At 41.0% G+C, this 24,624-nt stretch overlaps 2 protein-coding genes across 3 annotated transcripts; one reads left to right on the forward strand and one right to left on the reverse strand.

Moving 5' to 3' along the window:
• Positions 1–4,364: 4,364 nt before the first annotated feature.
• Positions 4,365–5,069, forward strand: LOC120955586 (deoxyuridine 5'-triphosphate nucleotidohydrolase). Its single transcript, XM_040376608.2, has 2 exons — positions 4,365–4,572; positions 4,645–5,069. The coding sequence occupies exons 1-2, from the start codon at positions 4,472–4,474 to the stop codon at positions 4,982–4,984; spliced, it is 441 nt and encodes a 146-aa protein (XP_040232542.1). The 5' UTR covers positions 4,365–4,471; the 3' UTR covers positions 4,985–5,069.
• Positions 5,070–5,142: 73 nt separating this feature from the next.
• On the reverse strand, positions 5,143–18,483 carry LOC120955585 (unconventional myosin ID). Of its 2 annotated transcripts, XM_040376607.2 has the most exons (9): positions 18,290–18,483; positions 17,858–18,171; positions 10,537–10,839; positions 8,775–8,994; positions 8,427–8,652; positions 7,880–8,343; positions 6,402–7,796; positions 6,174–6,331; positions 5,143–6,088 (listed from the first exon to the last, which is right to left on the reverse strand). In XM_040376607.2, the coding sequence occupies exons 2-9, from the start codon at positions 17,950–17,952 to the stop codon at positions 5,872–5,874; spliced, it is 3,078 nt and encodes a 1,025-aa protein (XP_040232541.2). In that variant the 5' UTR covers positions 17,953–18,171; positions 18,290–18,483; the 3' UTR covers positions 5,143–5,871. The 2 variants fall into 2 exon arrangements, with proteins under 2 accessions (XP_040232541.2, XP_040232540.2); XM_040376606.2 differs by having other exon boundaries at positions 17,858–18,483.
• Between the last annotated feature and the right edge of the window lie 6,141 nt (positions 18,484–24,624).

Here is a 24,624-nt window from a genome sequence, read left to right on the forward strand (position 1 = left end):
GCAACGATGATAGGCTATAGGGTGGTAGGTGTTGGGCTGGCAGCGTGCGTCCATACTCTCCGGCACAAAAACCAGGAGTCATCTGCAAACACCAACCGCCACCTCCAAAGGCCTTTCCTGCCGCGATCTCATTTTCCCCTACAATTGCCCTACATGGCCACGATCTAGTCTTGCGCTGGAAGGGAAAGCGCTGCAGCTGGGAGGGAGCGTTTGGTGGGAAGGGAAAAAAGAATGCATCATGCTCACCTTCCACTGCCTGCCTGCGTTGGTGCATTATAGCATTCATATTCACCTTCGGCTTCCCATTCCCTGGTTCCTAGGCCCTGCAGTGAACGGATTCAAAGGAGCGTATCGAAACGATCACTATGTGCAAGGGGCTGCTTGCAAGGGCTGCCTGCTCCGGTTCGGTCTGGCCCGCAAATCGCAACCAATGCCATCGTTCATCCCCCAAAACGCGGTGGCCCAAAGGGTGGAGAAATTTGCACCACCCCACGCCGCCAGTGCCCATCGAGTCAGCGAAGCATCGCGCGCCCGGCCCATCCTAACGCGCCGCCGCTTGCTTCTGCCGCCCGATCGTACGGACCACGCAGTGAGCGTACTGATCTTTTCGCAGGTCAACTGCATCCGTTTCGCTTATTATTTTTATAACATGAAAATTACGCTCCCCTTTCCCTTCAATTAATTAGCCTAGGCTGTGCAGCTGGCATGCCTAACTCGGCCGGCACCAAGCCATTTCGCCGTTCGATTTCGATAGGCTTCCTTCTGCTGGTCCCGAAGGGCTGGCTGGTTGGCTGGCTGGCTTGCTGGCCGATTGGGGCGTACAGCTGGAGCGAGCAGTGCTTCCTATGTTAATTTTGAAATGCACTCCACCGTGGCCACCGTGCTCCCGGCGGGCTGCGACTGCGGCGAACAGGAGGCTGCGCTTAGAAGCGAACGGCGGAGCGGCGGAGTACGTGTTGCAATTGCAATTCCGTTCGCCACCGCAAACGCCACCTCCACCAGCATCGGTATCGGGTGCAGCGAGAAGGAAGTAACACCCCTGCGCGAGATGATGGGTTAGGTGTCTCTAGTTCCGCTCAAGGAATCAATGAGGGCTACCGTTTGACGTGGAGCAGGTGCCGATGAACTGATCCCTTCTTAGCTGCGCTTTTTGCGGTGCAGCACTGTTAACGGATTATTTTAAGGCGCACCAACCATGCCAACCCTGTGCGGCCGTTGGCCGTGACGTAGATGTTTGTGGAGCGATACATTATGCTATCATGTAAGATGTTGTTGTTTTTTTAATTGCCAAGCTACACCCATGACATTATTCGATGATAATCGTTTTATCGTTTTCATCGTAAAAATTAAAATGACTTCAAATTTAAATAATAACTTCAAAAAAGTTATCTATAATAATAAAAATAAATTATATACAATGAACTCATGTTTTGGTGAATTATCTAGCCAATTTATTAAAACTATTTATTAAATCTTTTTTATATTCAAAATTTGCGACCAAAAAAACAAAATCTTATAAAAAAGGTTCGTATGTCGCCACCTAAACAGTAAAGAGTCACACGCGGCTCGCGAGCCGTACTTTGCCGATTGCTGATATAGGCTGATACCCAAACTACATTAGGAATCATTAAAAGTACACAAATATAAAATCAAATTGAAGATTTGCGCGAATGATAACGCTAAGTATAGCTTTTTCTAACAATTTTCTTTGCTGCAATTTAACCTCCAATCTTTGTAACTATTTTAAGTTGATGATAAGAAATCAAGACATTCGATGTTTCGAATTTTCAAAATTATAAAAATTACCAATCAACGAAAGTTAATAGTTGAGCCAGTTTCGTAGTACAGTCGTCAATTCGTACGACTTAACAACATGCCCGTCATGGGTTCAATCCCCAAATAGACCGCGCCGCCATACGTAGGACTGACTATCCTGCTATGGGGGGGAATCAATTAGACACTGAAAGCCAAGCCCACAAGTGGGTACAGGCAGGCCTTGAACGACATCGGTTGTTGAGCCAAAGAAGAAGAAGAAGTAAGTTAATATTTTTACATTTACAGGTATACATTTCTATTCAAAACCCTATTAAACTATCGAATTTTAAGTCGAGGACACCGCGGCCGCTCAAGCCGCTCCTAAATGATCGAGTGCCGCAGGCCAGGAGAATGCAGATTTTTTCCTTTTACATATAAATGATTATATTATTACAGTTTAGAAAGAAAATAACTGGTTTGTGGTATTAAGCAATACGATTGTTTACATTTTATTTTTTCTTTAATTATTATTCCTAATTAAATTATTATATCAAGGCTCAAATTAATATTATTAAATTGCAATTATTAAAATTCATTGAAAAGATTCTTCAGTTAAGAGTTAGCAACATAGTGAATAAAAATGATTAAATATACCAAACAACAAAGCTAGAACAATATCGCTCTTAATGAACCCCTTCTCCGATGCTGCAAAACTTATTGAGGATATTATGGGAATTATACAAAAGCATTAACGGCTGATAAAATATCGAGACAAACGTATTTTCAGTTACTATTCTAAAGCCTTACGGACAAGTAATGCCATGTCAGATAAATTGATAGCGCATTTATTAAAAAAAAGCTCATAGAAAATTGTTCTACTCATAAAAAGCAACAGTATGTAACCGTCCGTTGTTCTCGTAAAAACAACAATCAGGGTTTTTGTTTTAAATATTCGTTCCTATTTTCAAATGGAGATGAGTATAGCCATGCAGAAGTACTTAGTTAGTAATACATACGGGAAATTTCTCCTCCAGTTTGACCATATTGATTAGTCCGCCAATCCATGTTATGTTATGGTTCTTCCTCTTCTTTCAAAATCGCGCAAATATTTTCGTAGGCCAGATTGAACACTGCGGCGACTTTGCCGATCACTGCTCTAGATAATAGAAAAGACAAGGAATTATCTAAAGATACAATGAGACAATGCCAAAAGAAAAATATAAAAAAATAATGAGGAAAGTTAACATAAACTGCATGTACAAAACCAATAATTTAAACCTACTATTACTACTATTACTACATCCACTACTACTACAGCAAAACTGCAGTCAAATATTACATACATAACACGTAGGTAACGTACCAGACACATGATTTGCGAATCTCCAAAATAAAAGACACCTCCAGATGTGTTATTAAACAAAACTGAAAATCATTAGGATAATTTGAAGAATTCCATGTGTTATATTAAATAAAAAAACAAGCAAACAAAAAGACGTACACGTTCGTTTTTAAATCACATTCACAAATGCTGTCCGACAACCCGTATTGCATATGCACGATCATTAAAGGGACCAGTCGGTGAATACGATTCCGAGTAATCGATCGAATAAAAAAAAGCCAGCAGCCCACTGAATATGAAAGAGAAACTATGAGTTAACTTCAAACAAAAAGAATAATCCCAAGCTCACATGATAAAAGTAGAAATAATAGATGATTTAAAGGCGATACAATATATATTATTTCCTCAACAATCAACAACAATTAAAATAAAATATGTGGACTAATTAAATATCCTTTCATAATTACGATGAAATTTCCTTCTTAATATTTATTATCAACATTATGCTCTTTGATTTAATACTTTTAGCCTGGCAAAAAATATTCAGTATTTCTTAGAAGAAGTATTGCCATTGGCTGTTCGAATATCGAATTGTTTAACGATTGTGTCATTGCAACAATGCAGGGTGCACCGTTTTCCAACTGCAATTGAAAAAATAAAGTATGTTTCAAAATGCTCTCGTAAAACAAAACAAAAATATCGATTTGTTTATAAAAACATAAAACAACAGAAAGGAAGGAACTTTTTATTAACTTCGGAATTATAATTCATACTCTTAGTTAACATCGTTTAGTAGATTGCGCAAATGCAAGTTACGGTGCTCCAAATTACACAAATACATTTTTACGCGCACTTTCCGCGTAGTTAAACCGTCGGTGGTTAAACTACACATGATAGCATTTTCATAAGAATAGTCTGCCCGTTGAACTACTCGACTATTCAAATCTGAACGGCCAATTTAAACATCTTGCCAATCGTGTAGTTTTGCTTGAAAACATAAATTGTACAGTTGTTTTCTTTAAAAACTCGAGCATTGCACTATGATTGCGTATTGTACATGGAATTGGTCATAGAGTCAATATGCATTAAATCAGTTTTCATTCAATCCGGCGTACTTATCACTATTATAAAAACACTGACATGATTTTTTTATTGTGTATTTTTTAAAGTTTTGAGTTTTGAACACATTTTGCACCAATCGAGATATGACCCTTGTAATTTTTTTTTTCATTCCTCAACAATGTCCGGTCGTAGCACTATGTGGCTTTTCAAGCTTGTCAAACCAATCCACTGCTTTCGCGCCAATAGTCACGCATCTGTGTTTCACGCCAGTTCATTTTTACAACCGCTGCAGCAGTACATTCCCAATCAAAAATGCCAGAACAAAAGTGCGTGCTCAAGTTTGCTAAACTCACCGAAAACGCTTTTGCGCCAACGAGAGGTTCCGCCAAGGCAGCGGGCTACGATCTCCGAAGGTAATGAAACGATCAACAACGCATCCCATCAATCGATCTAATGAGAGAAACCACTCTTCGTATCGTTTTCAGCGCTTACGATTACACGGTCCCTGCTCGGGGCAAACAGCTCGTGATGACCGATATCCAGGTCCAGGTGCCGGAAGGATGCTATGGCCGGGTAGCTCCACGTTCCGGTTTGGCCGTGAAAAACTTCATCGATGTGGGCGCCGGTGTCGTCGACGAGGACTACCGGGGTAACGTCGGAGTTGTACTGTTCAATCATTCCGAGACAAACTTTGAAGTTAAGAAAGGTGATCGCATCGCACAGTTTATTTGCGAGAAAATAGCTTATCCGGATTTGGAAGAGCTTCCAACGCTTACCGATACGGAGCGTGGAGCGGGAGGTTTCGGATCGACCGGCACTAATTGAGTTGCTGCAACGGGCATGATTATCGTTCGCATTGCCACTGTGTTGTTATGAAGTATATTTTGTAATAAACATACTCTAAAAAGTATGAACTATTGTATAAATGGTGTAATATTTAATGCCGATTGCAAATTATTTCCGCACAATAAGCAAAAACCACATTCTGCTTTGTTAAAATCATGATTTATTTTTGTCGGTTCGTGTAAAAACATGTATCCGCTTCCGGCATCAGACACGCTCAAGGATCTCTAATTGACGTGGGGGGAAATACATATCACTTAATGCTATATTTTTATTGCCATTCCAACATTCTGGAAACGTTTTAAAAAGGCACAAATTGCGGTATCTGCAGAAACAGCACAGACCAAGTATGTGCCGCCCTGTAAGCTAATAAGTACAGCAATAGTTGTAAAAAAACGAAATACAGCTTCCTAAGCATTCTTTAAGAACATCTTACATGCTAAAAATCAAAAAAAGATTAAAAATTGAAAACTACGTTAAGCCATGAAAATGGGTGCCCCGCAAACGTTGATTTGTTCCTTCGATCACTTTACTTCCTTCCTGCCGCCGGCTGTCGGAGTGGTTTGTGTATGTATGGTATAAGTAACATCAAAATGCCGTTCAATGATCCATGTAAAAGTCATAGCGCGGTAACCAAGCACAACTCCAATATCACAATCGGTTCATCCGTTTTCGTTGCCGTCAAAGTCAAATGTGTGGAATGCACCATTACAAACATATGTGTGTCAATTTAGTTGATGCTGTTGTCAATACTTGGAAAGGATGGATACTGGATTATCGTCGCTTCACTATTAATTAATGGCACTTCTGCTTGTCGGTTGTTTTTTTCACTCTCTCTCTCTCCACTCTATTCTCTCTTATCATTCTATTTAGTATCGCTGTGGTAACGTGTTGGGCGAAGTTTCGGTCGTTTCCTGGGCACTGGCATATGCTGCAGGCACTTTAAAGATGATGAATGTACCGGCATGGGTAAATTCTGGCATATCTTGACCGGCGGCAGCCTCGATACTCAAAGAGCGAGATTTGTTGCCTAGCCGCAGCGGAATCGTTGACGCCACATTCACTGGTAGTTCTTGCTGGCAGATGCTAAAATTATTCACAGAGAATGAAAAAATGGACGTTAATCTTCTCTATCGTCTGATATACAAAAATAAAATGCGAGTAATCTTACGCAAAGTATCGCCTAATGACATGTGCCACCAACTCTCCGATGCGATCTTCCTTCAACGGTTGATGTTCGCCTTGCAACGATACGATCAGGTCGTTATTATGATGTGAATGAAATACTGCAAGCTGATCGCGTCCCGGGCTAACGCTGATCGATGTGATCTTGTTGGAGGAAAGATCAATTTATCGTTAGTTTATGTTGTGTGCAAAGATCCCATGATGATGATCTTACCTCTCTAATAGCAACCGTTCGCTTCATGTTACGGAATTTGTTCTTCGGACCGTCCAGTTTGTAGATAGTTCCGTCCGTCACTATGATCGCACGGTCTGCCGATTTGTTGCATTTGTTAAACTTTTTCACAAACGCCGAAAACACGATCGTATCAAAGTTGTCCACATTCTTTATATTACGGACGCTCGCATTGTACGACGAGTAGTTACTGTTTTCGGCCACAATGGACAAGTAGTTGCCTAGCCAGCGGCGATCGTGGCCCCAGCACTTTCTCCGTTTGCGGAACGCACTGGCAGCAATTATCTGCAGCCGCAGCTGGGGCCACTCTTCCCGCGGATACTTGCGTAGGATCATTGCGGCGCGCCAGCGAGAGTACAGCATCCGCAGCTGCCGTTCCGCTTGCCGACCGACAAGCGGAGGCTGGGGCCACTGTATACCCTTGCCGTAGTCACGCAGCGTACGTGCATTGCGGAACCGCACGGCCAAATCCTGCACGTAGCTCTTCAGCTTGTACTTCCGATAGTGGCGCATGATGACCAGGGCCGCCTTCATCTTCTTGTACTTCTGGCGCGCGATCCAACCGCGCACCTGCTTCTGCAGCAGCGTTACGATGTGCGGTATCATGTCGTTCCGTTGCTGCTCCAGCGCAAACAGCGTTTGCGGCGAACGGATGAATATTTTCGTCTTACCAAACCGCACATCGTGGCCAAAGTTTTTCTCGTTCATCAGCACCTTCACGCCGTCCCGATCGTTGCCACCGCGGAAGTTTGGCCAGGTGTACTGGGAAATCATTTTGTAGCGGAGCAGAAATTTGTCGTACCGCTGACGGTGCACAAAGCCGGCCCTTCGTACACGCACATTCTCCAACAGGCCCAAGTATCGGACCTGGTGCTCCACACGCACATCATCGAACACGGTCGGACTCTTGATGTCGTTCGGCTTAACGCACCGTACGTACAGCGGCTCTTTGCGCAAAAGTGTGGCCACCAGCTCTGCCATCGATTTCTGGAACAGCGTTCCTGCGGTCAGCGGGCGCTTTGTAGTTTTCGCAATATCCTGTGCACCTTCGGGCCACATCGAGCTGATCACCTTGTCATGCGAACCGTAAAGCAGACGCTTGAAATCTTGGAACAAAGTGTCGCGGTTTTTCTCGATGAACCCACTAATCGAATAGATTACATCGCCGGCGTAATGCGTTATGCGGAAGTCTTCTTTGTGGCGCAATTCCTTGTCCATCGGTTTCAGCTGGCGGCTGCTATAATGCGGATGATGGGAGAGCTTTTTGTCCATGTCGCCCAATAGCATTTCGTCCGTAATTTTGCCAACATTCAAGCACGCCTCGTTCATGATTGCGATAACACCCTTGTCAGCTTGTTCTACCAAGGCACAAATGATCTAGGAAAAAAATGAATACCCGATTAACCTTACATTCCAATTAACAATCATGAGCTCGAAAGCGCACACGCACGCGAACATACCTGATTGTTGAAATACTCAATATTGGTCCACTCAATTCCTTCCCGGTTGTACTCTTCCTGTTCCTGCTTTAACACCAGCTCAATGAACAGCTGCTGCAGTTTTTCGTTGCAATAGTTGATGCAAAACTGCTCAAAGCTGTTGCGGTCAAATATTTCAAACCCATAGATGTCCAACACGCCGATCACTTTATTGTACCGCTTCTGCGTGGTACTGCCTGGGACTACGATGGCCTTGTTGATGCGTTGTATGATCCAAGTGAACATACGATCGTAGATCGCTTTCGCAAGTGCATCTCGCCCATACTCGGCTTGCTTCGTGTCGTGGCTTTTAGTCATGATCTCGCCCCGCGCTGCAATCACTCGCTCCGTCAGGGCAGCACGCATTTCCTCTGCCGTCACCTGCAGCAATTGGGCAACGTTTGCTAGCGTCTTACCGTTAGCAATAGTAATCTTTTCATCCTTCACTATGATTGAAAGTTAGAAAGAAAACACAAATTCCATTTATTAATTTCCCCCAAACTATGCGACAATTCATTGGCATGCTTACTTTTAAATTCAATATTTCCTAAATGCAGAATTGCTGCCACCGTGCGCCATACCATAGAAATCTCCTCCGCACTAAATCCAAGTGCCTGCAAACCTCCGGTCGTCGCTCGATAGTCTGATTTTTCCGACAGGATTTCCGTACTTCCTTGATTTGTGTAATGATAAGCGGCCGGATCTCTTACTAGATTGTACTGCTGCAGCTCATTGTTAGCACCGCCACGTAAAAGCTGCAATTGTACATGGATATTATTATGATTGTTTGGCACACAATTATGGAATCTCTGTAATTAATATTGGCAGGAATTGCCCAACCAATCATGCTGGCTGGTCTCGTATCGATAAATCATACCTGGTAAAAGCAATGAAAGTTTCGTTCACCACTCTGCTGCTGAATGACCCGGGACTTTTCCAGCAAATAGTTGGTAATAATACCACCGACCGGATCCCCTTTGTAATCGAACTCGATGTCCATGTATTTCCCAAAACGGCTGCTATTGTCGTTGCGGTTAGTTTTCGCATTTCCAAAACACTCCAAAATTGCATTGCTCTTAATCAGTACGTTCTTAACCCTGCAAATAGCGAATAATGTGCAACAATGTGCGAAATTAATACCGGGACTCTTAATAATGTTGAACCATTTTAGATGTGTTGAGTATTTTCAGCGTTTTTTATGAATCATTCAAATTTCATGCAAACTCGTGATTGTTCATTTTTCCTGATTGAGAATGATTCTTTTCGGATTTAGTCAAAGAACTTGATTTTTTTTTGTGGGATGAAGCAATACAATGGGGAAAATTATCGTACCACAGAAGGTACCTCCATTGTGCCTTTTCGTTAGCATATGGTTTATCTTTTTTGCTTTTCAATACAATCCATAACGAAACATTCTGCAAACAGTACATTATGCTGATAAATCTCGGCTTTCCAATTCACGCAGCTGCGATAAAGACAGAATTTGTTTTGTGAAGTGTTCAAAGAGCGTAAAATTGAAAGTATCAAAAGTTCTCGCGCGGCCAACAGTTGAAACTTTTTATTTAACTCCCGCTCATGCTCGCTTAACGCTTAACACGGCCGGAATAAACCAAGAATAAAGCCATGCTCCAAATTTCGATAAACTTTCAAATGTTACTGAGTGGAACAACTTTACGCAAAAGTCTAGAAACATTGCAAGTGCGAGCCATCATGGAAAAGAATGGGAGGGAGAAAAAAAAGTTTAATTAGCATTTTGCCACGCCAATTAGCGGCATGCTGGAATAAACTACGCTTTTTTTCAATAAAAAAGCCTAACGATAATTGGCAAATAATCAACAATGTGTAAACAGTTTTTCATTCACTGGCATCGTAATGTGTGTTCGTTGTTGAAAGCAAAAGGAGCCTTTTTGTTAATAGAAGCAATCCAAGTAAAAAAAAACATATGGGAAATTAAAACAGGAAACTGCTTCATCTCATCAAACGAAACAAGTGAACATACCCGGAAGCAGGATTAAAACTTTACAAAGTATCACTCTCATTTTCCGCGCACATATTACTCAAATAGGTTTGTTGTGCTTCCGAAGTTGTGCCATGCGATAAGGAATTGCTTTTCGCATGTCCCTGCCATCATTTAAGGAGCGTCGTCTTCGCTGTGATGTAAGCACAACTTTTCACTCACAAAAAGTTGCTGGGTGGTTTAAAAACAACTCAATTAACTGTGGAACCTTCAATTTGCCGCTTATTAACGGCGACTGGCGAAACCATACGCTTTAAAGGTCCTACAACAAGGACTAAAAGCATATTTTAACCTTGTTATGAAGCCTATTCTTCCTAGGATAAAAATGCGCAAGGAGGTATTACAACATAGAAGAGCAATTGAATTTGAAATTTCATATAAACATTACGCGGCCGAGAAATTACTTAATTATAATGCTTCACATTAGCAGCTCGGAACTCGGAAGAAGTAAAAAGCTCTCCTAAATTCCATCAATGTATAACAACACACAACGTAAACCATCATCATGATGAGAGAGCCAAAACTACGCGCATTTAAGCAGAAGGAGAAGGTTAACAGTTTTGCAATGCAAAACATTACTATCGAGAGTGCTGGTATGCGATCCCGGTCCCCGCCGGCTTACCGTTCAATTTCACCCTGCTTTCCCTGATTCGTAACTGCCGCTATGTACTTCATGATGATTTTGGATGCCTCCGTCTTGCCTGCACCCGATTCGCCGGAAATCATGATGCAGGTATCGTTGTTGCGCTGCTTCAGCACCCGATAGGCAGCATCGGCAATGGCAAAGATGTGGGGCGCATTTTCAAACAGCTCTCGCCCCTTGTATCGGTTGACGTACTCCGGCCCGTAGATGTTCATCTCGCGGTACGGGTTCACCGAGATGCAAACCTCCCCGATGTATGTGTAGATCTTGCCGGCCTGAAACCTGTGAAAAGGAAAAGCAGAGGAGAACATATTACATGTAACTACTGATTATCGAACTGCTTACTTGCTAGAGCAATAGTACATATCAACAACACAAAACCGCGAATTTTCTGACCCATCCGACTCATTTAAGGAAAAGGCTGTCTTGGCACCTCCGGTGCCTTTGCAGCCCAATGGAGTATATCTCGGTTAGTCACTCTCAACAGCCCACAAAACGGGTCCCCTCTCTACCCAGTGACGTCAAACGGGAAAAGGAAGGATGTAGAGACACAACAAAACTGGGCGGTTTTAAAATTTCATCTCGTGCTCATCATCAATGCACAAATTTGACCTTTCTCTTTCACCGTGGGCCGCGAACATTATCTATCGCACTTTCGTTGAATTGTTATCAATTATGGATTATGAAAGCAGACAGATGATACACTCCCATCGGTTCGGGTCCGCTGTAACATCGGTGCTCATCTGCACCTCAGCACCGTACGGTGGAAAACGGAACCCGTTGAGGTTAATTACAAATTACAAACAGTCTGCGGTCTCTTGTGACGTCGTTCGCGTTGTTTAGGCTTTATGGCGCAATGTACTGTGATGAGCGCTTCATCACGGTTGCTAACACATTGCGCAACTTTTACCGATGAAAGCTTTGCTCTGTTCGTCCCATCCATACTGGTCCGTTAGCGAGCCTGCATTTTAAGACCGTGTCAAGGTAGATGTAAATTAAATTGTTATCCATGCAACAATAAAAAAAACTATCGTTTATTGTGGCAATCGAAACGTATAAACTGTTGAATATGTACTCATTGCATTGCAATTGCATTAAATTTCAGCGTGTTGATGATGCTTCTGTTTGAATTCGATTTTCGAGGATCGTGGAACAAACTTACATAGCAAAAAACGAACTCGAGGATCGTTTGTTGTTGCTATGTAACATTCATCAACTAAACTTACATCGCATCCAAACTCAATTATTAACAATTATTCTGCATTTATTAACAAAAGAAAAAAGAATATCACTATTTTATTTGTCTTTTTTTTCTCTACTAACTGATAGTGTGAAACATGTTTGTCCAAAAATATGAAAAAATGCAATTAAAACACCAAATCGATGTCCAGCATACGTTCATATTTATTCACTTTGTTGAATCCATTATTTCTGCAGCGCGTTTCCGCGTTGAATACGTTCTAATACAAACCAATCTTTATTCATTACACCCGATTAAAAGGATTAATATTATTGATCGGCAAACTATGCACTCCAATTATCGAAATGGTAGAATGAAACATTGTATTGAACGCCAAAATGCAATAGCATATACTAATATTGTCTAACACTGGCAAGTTTCCAACACAATTACAAAGTAGCAATTTGCTATCTCCTATGTAGACTAAAAGTAAAACCATGTATGAAAAAACTTTGCTATCTAACTCGACAAAATGTATCAAAATATATCTATAAATTTATTTCAGAGTTCATCAAATCAAATGTCTGTCTTCTTTCAAATCCCTTCTCTTTCATTTTTACTTTACCGCTAAAATTTCATTGGTAATTGAATAGAGCCGGGGTTGACAAACTCAAGAAAAGCGGCAGACTAGAGTAATTTTACGGTCTGCGGGGCTGCGGCAGATATCTGAAAGATTCTCCAATGTTTCTTACGATCATTGAAGTGAATTTAATTCAGAAGGGAAGTGAATTGATTTTAAATTAATATATACAATGTAAAATTAAAACCAAACGTTCAATACATGAGGAACGATCATCAAAAGTTCGTTTCATTTAATCCACATCGTAGTTATTGTTCATCTTAACTCCTTCGGTTTAACCGCTGTCAATATAGCACACATACGACACAAGACAAGCCGACATCGATTACTCACAATACATAGCATACATCATGACATCATGAGATGTAATGATATATCTATTTCATTGACAAACATTTATTTAAATTATCATCAGCACCAACAAAAATACAGTTTAGTACAGATATTTACGCATAAAGATTCTGAGAAAATAGCTGTTGAGCTAACTAGAAGTTACCTTCTAGTTAATTTGAATTAGCAAACATGAGTTGTTATTTTACATGAGTTGTTTGGGAATTATGAATCCCAACTCTGGAAGCATCACTGAACTTAAATTTTATTTTCAAGAGCAATATCATCCAGAGGCCTTCGTAGACTTTTTACTTAAAAATAGTCAATTCAAATTTGTTTTCAATTGTTTTGAAGCATACATCAATTAACAGCACATAAAATCAGGATCATTTTATCAAAAAGAACAACATGTTTTCATAAATGTTTTTATATTTCCCGTGCATGCTATATTGTAATACACTGCGGCTAGTTTGTTTAACCGCACCCTTAGTTTTCGTGTTTTTTTCTATATCTTTAAAAGATTTGATATCGGTGGGTATGGGGCTTTTGTTTGTGGAGAAATAGGAATTTAGCGCATTTTTAATTATTTTTTTCATGCATGTAGCTAAAGTAATAACTAACTTACGTTATTTTGACCATCTAGTTTCTATAAGCGCAATTAAATAAATTACGGTAGAAGGTTGATTTTACTTATATTTCGTAAGCTTTTTTCATTAATGTATGTTTTGTTGCATTCTCTGCAACTTTTATTACATCGAAAATCCTGATTGGTATACATTTGTCGAAATTGTTTAATATTTTTGACGAGCTTCTTATAAGCTGTTCAAATTGCGACACAAAATTTATTTACAAATTTTACATCAAGAAATTGCCATTTTTTTGCATACACCCTCCTTTATCACAATTATTCTTTCAATATTGTATACCGAATTAATATCAAAATTTTGTGAGGATCAGTGTAAGAATTGTAAAAATTGTAATGAGTTTTCTTATCCTTAAATCGTATTTTTGTAACCGAGCTCGTGTACTGGCTTTATGTTCGTGAAAAATATTTTTTTATCTATGATATTTTAATATCAATGACAAAGTTTGACCCAGTCATTGCCAGTTTTTAGGGGTGTGGTTATAGCCGCAGTGTACTAATTCCAAGCAGCCGCACGATCATTTGAACAAATTTCTATATTTTTCAAAGTTTTCTAGGCAATGTATGCTACCAAAAGTATCGTAAAACAACCGATAAGTTACAGGTGTTATCAGTTTACATTCACTATCGTCTAGGCTCTTATACAATATTTTATCAAATATTAAATTCTTTCCCAGAATTGCACCGTTGTCAATGATTTTCGGTGAAATAAGAACAACAAAACATTGAATTTAATGTTTGTATAGTTCGACGTACCAATATACGCTAACTGAAATGACGTTTCGATAGATTGGTTGTTTTCATTGGCGTTGACTTGAACGAACAGATTCAAGAACTTCCAGTTAAAAAGTACCCAGTTAGCGGTCATCTACTCTATTTTCTACATTCCAACGCCCCGTAGAGGGTCTTACATCTTTTTCTTCTTTATGGCGCAAAAGCCGTTACCGGTCAAGGCCTTCCTGACTTATAGATTACTCATAGTAAAGATAAGTCAATTCTACGTATTGGAGGATCTCGGTTCATTCCGGGCTTGAACACATGACAGGCATGTGCACACAGGAGGTTTTTTCTACCCAACTCAACACTGTAAGCTTCATTTCCAATCCGTAAAATCCCAATTCAACATTGTCAAATGTTTGTCGAACGTACACAAAGCAATCAATGAGAGATCATTCGAGTCTCCATAGTTATTGTTGAAATGTATTTTACGGGATTGAATTGTTTGTTTATGGTATTGAACTGGCTAGAGAAACCCTGTAAACGTCACGTTTTTAAGAAGTTTTTTTTGTTTTAGTGCATTTAAAACGTGTGTTAATTTTCTGTTAAATTTTGTTGTATACTTTTCATTTGCAGATTTTGATTTTCTGCACTAATCCATCCTGAAGACGAAGCAAGGAGTTTTATTTGAGATTTCAATACATGGCCCATTCTAATCCGTGTTAAGCCGTGCATATGACAGCTGTGCGGAATCGGACCCATATTGCAGATATTGTTGAGATAAAATGTAAAAAAATATTTAGTGGCATCACAGCTATTACATATGCATTTTCGAGTCTCCAACAGCTTTATATTGAATAATTGAATGGGCTTTTTTGTTTCTTCATCGAGTTTATAATTATTTAAATGTCGTTTGTTTTGCTGTCCAAAAAAGTGAAGCTAATAGTCAATAGTTCATGATGCTTTCCAATGAATCTAACAAAAAAGGCTAAAATTGTATCCTAATCACACCTTCTCAAGTTGTTTTACGACCCATACACATGTGTACATCATTGTCGGCGATTGTCACACATACAAAGCAGCGTTACAAGCTTAATGTAAAAGGTTTTCGTAGAATGAGCCCTCCACCTTGGTTCACCAATACGCTCGCATACATATAACCCCATGGATTGGTCTGCAACATATGGCCACAGCGCTTACCAGGGGACACACACGATGGGGGTCACCATTCGGCCTATATATGTGAGGAAGCGCGTGCCGCGCTAGAGCCGTGGTCTTACTACCACCAATGGCACAAAATCCACGGTGCTTAAGAAGGCCGTACACATGATGGGGATATGGGCAGAACGCAGAAATGGATAGCAACTTTACAACACCCTGTGCCGCGAAGCGTCAGCGCTCTGCCGCCACCACCACCACAGGTCGCCGTAGACGGCGTCTGTATAGCTGACATCATCGCCACCACCTTCGTCGTCGTCAGGCCTCGCAGCTAAGACCTTGGTCATACGTGCTTTTGTACCAATGAATGGAGAAGCTTCAACGACTTGCGACTTGAACGAGCAGCGGCACAGATTGAAGAAACATTGTGTGTTTATACACAGTCAGCAGTTCATTCCAATCAATCATAAACCGTATCATTATCAATATCGTACTAAAAAAAATATATTGATGTCTTTACCCACACCAAATTCCGCGCATTGTGTCATACAATTGCCAAATCACACGTGTAATCTGCAGGGCGGCCAATGATAAGATTCCCCTCGACCACGCAACGGTGGAATGTCTTTCGATTTTACAGCACCACGCTTGTCGATCCACGGTTCAGCTTTGCTGATATATTTGATATTTGGAGTTTTGTGAGTAAGCAAGACAATAGACCAATTTACAGTACATCATTTATTGGTTTTGTATGATGAATCATGAAAGGTTCATTATAGAGAATGGATCCGTAAATTCGAATGAAATTAATTATTCATCAATGCATGGAACAATTATTTATTTATTTATTTACTTATTTATTTATTAAATTATTTATTTGTTACTAAACATTGACATATAAATCATCAATAATCGGTTGAATTTTGCCATGGGTTATCTCCCATAGCTCTAAACCTTCCAAACACCAACCGGCGCCGTTAGGTTTAACGATGAGAGCTTTCAGACCAATCGAACAATCAAAGAAGGCTAGGTAGGTTCGCTTGTCCATGGCTATCTTGCTAGTATTAAACGGCCACATGATAAAGAGTAATCGGTGTGCTAAAAAGATACTGGAGCTGGCACCGATTGAAAGGGTAAACATCCTGCAATAACTTCAAGTACCGCACGTTTTCTTGCCCTCCACATCCGACCGACTCCCATCCGCACCCAACTCCTTCGGAGGGGTTTTTTGTGTACTGTATATTTTTATTGTTTTGTCAGAAAACGCTCATCGTGTGCTTCAAACGTTGCAACGGACGGTCAGCGGGTTGCGCCGTGCTATCGCGTTCGCGGTTGCAAAGGATGGATCCTCCAGCAGCGCCCGTGTTTACTTGCGTTCTTCAAACGGTCCGTGCGCTTGGCCAACGTGAAGGCGCACCGCGGGGTTTTATTTGTGTGTAAGCAGTGGAAAGATTGTACCATTTTGGAAAACATAAAATAAAACCCGCGTGTGCGAGTGGAGCTCTACTCGAGCCTAATACATATGTGATTCTGTTTTATCCCATTTTTCACCCATGATTCACACATTCAGACCAATCGCTGGAATGCCCAATCGCAACAGCTGTTGAATGGATTATTACATAACGGATCTTTGCGTTTACTTTCTTTTAGTTTTATTTCTGTGAGCTCGCGCTGCTCACACTTAACTTGTAGTCTATTTGCGAAACACGAAGGCCAAAAGAAAACTTCCTCAAGTATTCTTATCAACACCCCCAATCGACCATGCGGGGTGTTGTGCGATTCAAACTTCCAAACATCCCCGAGCGTGCCACCTTATCGGTATTTGTATTTGTGCATACGGGTGTGTATGTGTGTGATTTGCAGTGCAAGTGGTTTTATTTTTCAGCAAAAGGGCAACTTATTCGTAACCTCGTTGCTGTGGGAAACGTCTTGGTCAATTCAATCGGCGTTTAACTGCACGGTGATGACGTGATTGCCGCTGGTTGCAATAATCGATGACTAATGTGCTGTTGTTGTTTTTTAAAAGCATTGCACGGGCGGCGATGCTCTACACGCCATATGCAAATAGGGCCGGTTTGTTAGTCATACACGGTAGAAAGATGACACATTTTATAAATAATTATACACCATGGCCGCGTGGTGTTTGTGGGACCTAACTTTTTGTGTTCGATTAACTTTTTGCCTATAAATCACCATCAATCCATCCAAACAAACATCTTGCATCTTCACATTGGAGTCGATAAAAACGCACGTTTGAAGATTACTTCAAACAGCACCTTATTGGGTTGATCAAGGCAATCCTTTCACTTCCGGTGTTTCATTAAAATGGGAAACAGCTTGTACATAGGCGGCTTCAAAAGACGATTTCAATTTAACTGTTCTCAGAACCAAAGAAAACATTTAAATTTAATGGTTTTGCTGTCAAATTTATAATTTTACTATTAAAATCAACCTTTTTTTTCGATAAGGTCATGATTTTTGCTTTGTACCCTTGGTCAGTCTTCTTCACAGTCTCTTTAAGCGTGTTAAAGTTTCAGTGCTACTGGATTTAGAGACATCTTCTCTGCATTCCATTTCTATTTTTAAGTATCACACCCACACCCATCTGCGGTTTATTTATATGAAAACATACCTTCGCTTCAGATTGTCCATGAATTTGTCCTGCGTAACAGCGTCCAGCAGTACAAAATCCTGTACGCCGACTTCTTGCCCTTGATGATGTGCCATCCTGCGCCTGCTGTGCTGTGTGTTTCAGCTATGCAGAGTATGCGTATGCAACCTTCGAGATGCTGTTGCTGCTCACTTCACTGTTCACCGACTGTTATTTCGATGCGTATCCAAAATACAAACAAAACTATTCGGGGCCGGTAAATCTACCATGCCTTGCACGCTTGCACAATCGTCACTTTCTCTAATAGCAATAAAACAAACACAAACCAAGCGCACCTGCGAATAGAACAATCACGTATGGGTTGTTTCTTTTTCACTGACTTACAAAAGAACAACGACCGCCCACTGGCATGGAGTGAAATTTCACGTTGAAAGAATTAATTAATTCACTAACAGCAACACAAATGACGCGAATTCCAATGCCCTAGCAATGCTGACGCGGGAACGGCAACGAACGGCGCGGCGCTATTGTCCAACTCATCACTGGCACTGCGAGTGTACGGCAGGCGACAAAAAGCAACAAAACGCCGTACGCATAACTAGATTAACCGAGTCACTTCTACGTAAAAAAAAGATTAACTGATAATGCGAGTACTTTTCAGCGTTTGCTCTTACAACAAAGCTGCAAGCTGTATTCCGGACGGATCTGCAATCGTTACCAATCGATACATTCTTGAACACTGCATCTGGTTGAAGTTAAGTTTGGTTTCTTCCAATATTTTCTTGTAAGCAAAACGTATATTTTTTGTAACAGAAATTAATAAACTTTACTTTTATTAATAAAATTACTGCAAATTGTCGGAGGAAGGATGCAATTACGATTTGATCCGTTCTCGAACTCAGACAGTTATCTGGCGTTAACTTTTTCCGGAGCGTTTGGAATGAAGCTTGATACTTTGACATTCGAAAAGCTTTGTTCTGTCAAACTGTATAGGAAACGTCAAAAAGATTTCAATTCCCACGCAACAAATAGCATGATGCCGTGCGCGCTGTTTGAAATTACAGTGGAGCACCGTTTATCCGGGCACATTTTAATCGGTTGTCCGTTTATCCGTGCTTTTTAGAAATGCCAGCTCTATACAAAGGTGATTTAGTGTGCCGAACAGGAGGTTTGAGTAACATGGTGTGCCGCTATTAGAATTACACTCTGAACTCACTGGTTGAACTTCGAATCCTTGCCAACTATTGAATATGTGCTTTTTAGTTGGCACGTTTTTCCATACAAAAAAATCTGAAATTATTCTCGGCAGACCATGAGATCCCAAGTGCCACAAATCCACTAAACGACCACTAAACGACTCAAGTTCTCTACCTAAACGGAATATAGAAATACTTCGTTTAGCAGACGGTAAACGACTCATGCATTCTAAAAATAGCAAAAAAGCTGGTGGCGCTATCTGTTGGTGGGATACCCCAACCAGTTGAGATTCATCGCTTGGAGGAGAGCTTTCTCATTTCCTCTGTACTGTTGTATGGCTGGTTTCGCATTGAAGTTATGCATCGCTAGAACTGCGATACGATTGTTTAAATACCAAACTTCAACGGAAATCAACAGCACTGATGCAAGTGAGATTTGAGTAATGGTCGTTGGTGATGATATCCACGTATCTGACCACACGACCATTCATACAGATTTTTGCTCAAAAAGTTAGGAGGCTATATAGGTTCATGATAAAATGAAACTTGTCGAAACACATTGCAAGAAAAGGATAGCAATATAATGATGAGTTGTAATACGCCTCTATTGATCAAACCAATGAAGCTGTGGAGCTTTCATTTTTTTTTTTCTATGGATATTCAATTTTCCAGTCGTTTAAGCTTAATCTGTGGCGCTAGGAATTTTTGTGATTTTTTTCAAAAACCGGGTTTTCCATACAAACGCATGCTTTTTAATTGAACTGTCAGCCAAATATCGAGCGTTCAACTAAAAAGCATGCCAACTAAAAAGCGTTCAACTATTGAATTCTGACTCTAGTTAATCGAAAAATAATAAAACTCTTGAAAAATTTCATACAAGAAAATATATATTTTTTTAGCAAGCTTTCACATTTTGGGTTTAATTTGATTCCTGGATGGAAACATTCCAAGCGCCACAAATGCACTAAACGACTCCTAACACAATTCTAACTCTTCTCCCAGGTGACAACTGTTCTACATTTTTAGCTTAAACTCCTTGCGAACAGCTCGATTGAACCCATTGCCTCATATGAACGCTTGAAAACATGGGTGTGTGAGTGAACAACGATGTGTTGAAGCGTTGAAGTTTATGTCAGAACTTCGGTAGAAGCCGGACAAACAAGAAGCTTGCAGTTTCGTCCTCGGTGTTCAACAGCCAAAACACTGAGTAAAAAGAAATAAACGATCTATCCAGGAGCATCAGAATAGCTGAGAAACGCAGGGAAAATAACAAAACAACATGAAAGAGTGTTTTATAATAAACTTGTTGTTTAATATGGATTGAACAGTACGCATGTTTTGTTTTGGGCCGGTAGCTTGTGCACAACGTGATGACATTTCTCAAAATGGCACCAGAAAAAACGCTTCACACTGACGTTTCAACTGTTATAATAAGCTTAAACTCTGCAATATCGCTTGCTCTTTAAGCCAATTTTAAGCCTGCTCTTTAAGCTTCCAGCAACTCGAAAAACGCTAACAATCTGCTCGAAAATGTCACTTGGGCTTCTTCTTCTTTGGCTCAACAACCGTTGTCGGTCAAGGCCTGCATGTACCACTAGTGGGCTTTGGCTTTCAGTGACTAATTGATCCCCCCCCCATAGCAGGATAGTCCATCCTACGTATGGCGGCACGGTCTATTTGAGGATCGAACCCATGACGGGCATGTTGTTAAGTCGTACGAGTTGACGACTGTACTACGAGACCGGCTCAAAAAAAACAATTCTAACGGGTTGGCTGATAAGTTCCGGGTCTTACAAAGAAAAACACATTTTTTTGTCAAAATTCGTTTTTATTATTCAACATAGTTCCCTTCAAGAGCGAAACAACGATTATAACGACCTTCCAATTTTTTGATACCATTTTGGTAGTACTCCTTCGGTTTTGCCTCAAAATAAGCCTCAGTTTCAGCGACCACCTCTTCATTGCAGCCAAATTTTTTCCCTGCGAGCATCCTTTTGAGGTCTGAGAACAAGAAAAAGTCGCTGGGGGCCAGATCTGGAGAATACGGTGGGTGGAGAAACAATTCGAAGCCCAATTCATGAATTTTTGCCATCGTTCTCAATGACTTGTGGCACGGTGCGTTGTCTTGGTGGAACAACAAAATAACAAAAGTTGCTTTACAAAAGACGCTCTGTCTCACAAACTAATTGACATACAGACGTCAAATTTTGACACGAATCATTTGGATGTTGGTTGTTGGAACCTTATAACAGCAGTTTAGGATGGTTCCAACGACCTGTCAATATTATCGTTAGGAAGAGAGAAAAGAGGAAAATAGAGGAGGAAAAGAGAGAGAATATGCAACAAAATAGCATAAATAGGGCTCTAAAGACAATCCGCGAGATTATTACCAAATAACCAGCGGAATAAAGAGACCAATTTTTTGGAATGTTGGGAACTAAAACCAAGGCGGATTAAATTTCTTGCCAAAACGATTTATTATGGTAATATTACGCGCCAAAAAATTTGTCCGTTTTTCCGCGATTGGTTATGAAAAGGGCTCGTTCCTATCTTGCGGCCCTTTTTAACGCTTTTTTTCTGTTACGCTTCGTGCCTTGTTCATGTACTGGTCGCTCGTTTTAAAACGTCCCGTTTATGACAGGTAGTTGGAACGCGAGATTCCAACATTGGTACTATTTAAAAATTAATATGCATTTAATACTAGCGGCGCCATCTATGTGTCAGACCGGGGACTTATCAGCCAACCTGTTAGATGACTCAAGCTCTCAGCCTAAAAGAAATGCTTAAAGACCCCGTTTAGCAGACAGGGAACGACTGACTCATTTTAAAAATAGCGACAAAAAATTAGTAGCGCCATCTGTTTGAAGGAAAGCCAGCCAATGAAGCTTTCATCGCTATGATTGGTTTTTCCTAATCCCTGTATTGTTGGATGATTTCGTATTGAAGTTATACCACCGACGAGCCAATGTGACACTTCTTAAAAAATAAGATTCAAAAGTTGTCCCCATAGTTCAAATAAAAATACGTTTAGCACTAACGCCATTTCTAAAATGAATCGCTTACTACTGTACCTTGACAAAGACGTGAAACTGTCAGACCTCCTTTTTTGTATATCTCCACCATTTTTAAAGACTCGCAATATTTTATCTCCTTCTTACACTATTCAATTTCAACGACGATGATGAAATGTCAAATTTTTATCTAAATTTTGGCGTCGAAATTTGTGCTAGCATGAGTTATAAACCAGGTCGATAGTCAGTTCACTTTTAGTATTTTTGACTCAACCGAAAAGCACATAAAAAAGTAGCAGCCTTGGGTTGTGAATGAATTGCAGTGATGGGAAACTTCCCATTTTTCCCGGATTTGGATCGATCCTATTCCGGAATGAATTTGAGTCGCAATCAGAGTGAATTCGGCCTTTGAGAAAACGGACGAGTCCGGCGGGTGCGAATACAACCCGCGAGTCGGAAACAGTCCGCTCAAACCAGTACTGGAAATATGTGTTCCCTATCCACTTTCGTCTTACGGCATCTTATCTTGTTCTTCAAACTTCGGAAAGTAGAATTGATCACAGAAAACCTGGAAGTTGGAAGTAAAAGAGCTGTCAAACTTTTGCATTGAACAATCGTACCAGACCTTAGAAAATGTTAGAAATCATCGATACGTACTAGCGTAAGAGCGTACTAGGACGTTCTTTATTTAGACGGATAGGTCGTTCTTTTCGTGAATGTCTTGGTCATACGGTTCACGTTCATATTTGTATGGGGAAAATGAACGTTCTGGCGTACTAGGAGGTTCTTCATTTCGACGGGTAGGATGTTCTTTTCATGAACATCCTGGTATTACGGTTCACATTCATATTTGTATGACGGGAATGAACGACCTAGCGTACTAGGACGTTCTTTATTTCCACGGAAAGGTCGTTCTTTACGTAAACGTCCTGGTCATACGGTTCACATTCATATTTGTATGGGAGAAATGAACGTTCTGGTGTACTATAACGTTCGTTATTTTGGCGGCGTTATTTAGGACGTTATATTGATGACCAACTCAGTACATTATGCTTTATAAAGAATCGATGAACGTAGATTAGATGAACGTAGGTCGTTCGTTCTTTAGGATGAATTGAATGAATCGTACAGTTCTGGTACTTGAGGCACAACTCTACATCCGACCATGTACTGGCCTGGTGAGGCGCTATGGGGTTCCTCCTTAAGCGAAGATGAGGCTGTGATGACTACTGGAGAGATTCAAGCAATAGCTAGGAAACTTACGAATGGTCCCATAGGAATTCTCAATATTCCGTTCATGAAGGCAGTTGAAGAATTTTCTGAGATCTTCAAGGTCGTCTTCCAGGGTTGAATTGATAGTGGTGAATTTCAAGCTTGCTGAAAGAGGCAACGGCTGGTTTTAATACCGAAGCCGGGAAAGCCTCCGGGACTTCCATTTTCGCAAAAACCATCGACAGAGTTGAACGGGGAAAGGAAGATGCTGGAACGCCTAATTCTCAATCGACAGTTCCTGTACACCTCCCTCCAGCAACCAGTATGAATTTCGAAAGTGTCTACTCCATGGGAGTACCATACCTGGGGATGCTCCTCAAGAGCTATTTCACGGGAAGAATTCTCCTTTTCGAAGTCAACAGAGGCATTGTGGAGCGTCGGTTTTCGGTTTAAGTCTCTCAAGGCTCCATTCTGGGCCCGGTTCTTTGGAACGTTCTCTACCACGGACTTGAGGCGCTGGAGCACACTGAGCGGTGAATGCGCGGCCACGGACTTGCCATCGATCGACGATCGACTCCACCTCAACGCTCATGTTGAGTATGCGGGGAAGAAAGTGTCAGATGCAATGTTCAAGCTCCAACACATGCTTGCAAACAGGTGAGGCACCAGACAGCAGCAAGCGAAGGTCCTTTTGACGTGTGTCTCAACTAGCCATCTGAAACACGGAGACCCAACATGGAAGAGAGGACTACGTACTCAGAAAAATCGGAATGCTCTGAACTCTGGACAATCCGGGTGTACTTCTGCAGTTTACATAACTCCCGGCATGATCCCAATATGTCTCACACTCAGGGAGGACGAACGGGTTTACACCCGAAGAAGCGAGGGAAGTGTATTGAGTGCCGATCGCATACGAGCCGAAGAGTGCTGCATTACTATCCGGGAATGGCAGGAACAATGGGATTGTGCCGTGAATGGTCGATGGACCTACCGACCCATCCCGAACATCCAAGCATGATTTGTGAGAAAACACAGGGAGATGGTTTTCCACCTGACAACTCCTGTCGGGACATGGTTACTTTAGGGCGCATCTCAGTAGATTTCGGCTTACGCCGTCGGCTGGATGCTCGAAATGTCAGCTGCCCGAAACTGCAGAACATGTGGTGTTAGTTTGCCTCCGATTCGACGATCAAAGGGAAGCAAAGCTTCAGACATGAATCTTTTTCGGTCGAAAGCATTGTTCATGTATGCTGACGAAGGCACTTGGAGTGTAGTTGCTCGAAGCATTAAAGGCATTATCAGTCACCTTGAAGCTGATTGGAGGGCCAAACGTAGGCGTCTCACTATCGACGGTTCAAGCCAAGACTCT

The sequence above is a fragment of the Anopheles coluzzii genome, chromosome 3 (genome assembly GCF_943734685.1).
Source record: "Anopheles coluzzii chromosome 3, AcolN3, whole genome shotgun sequence".
In the NCBI taxonomy this organism is placed as follows: Eukaryota; Metazoa; Arthropoda; class Insecta; order Diptera; family Culicidae; genus Anopheles; species Anopheles coluzzii.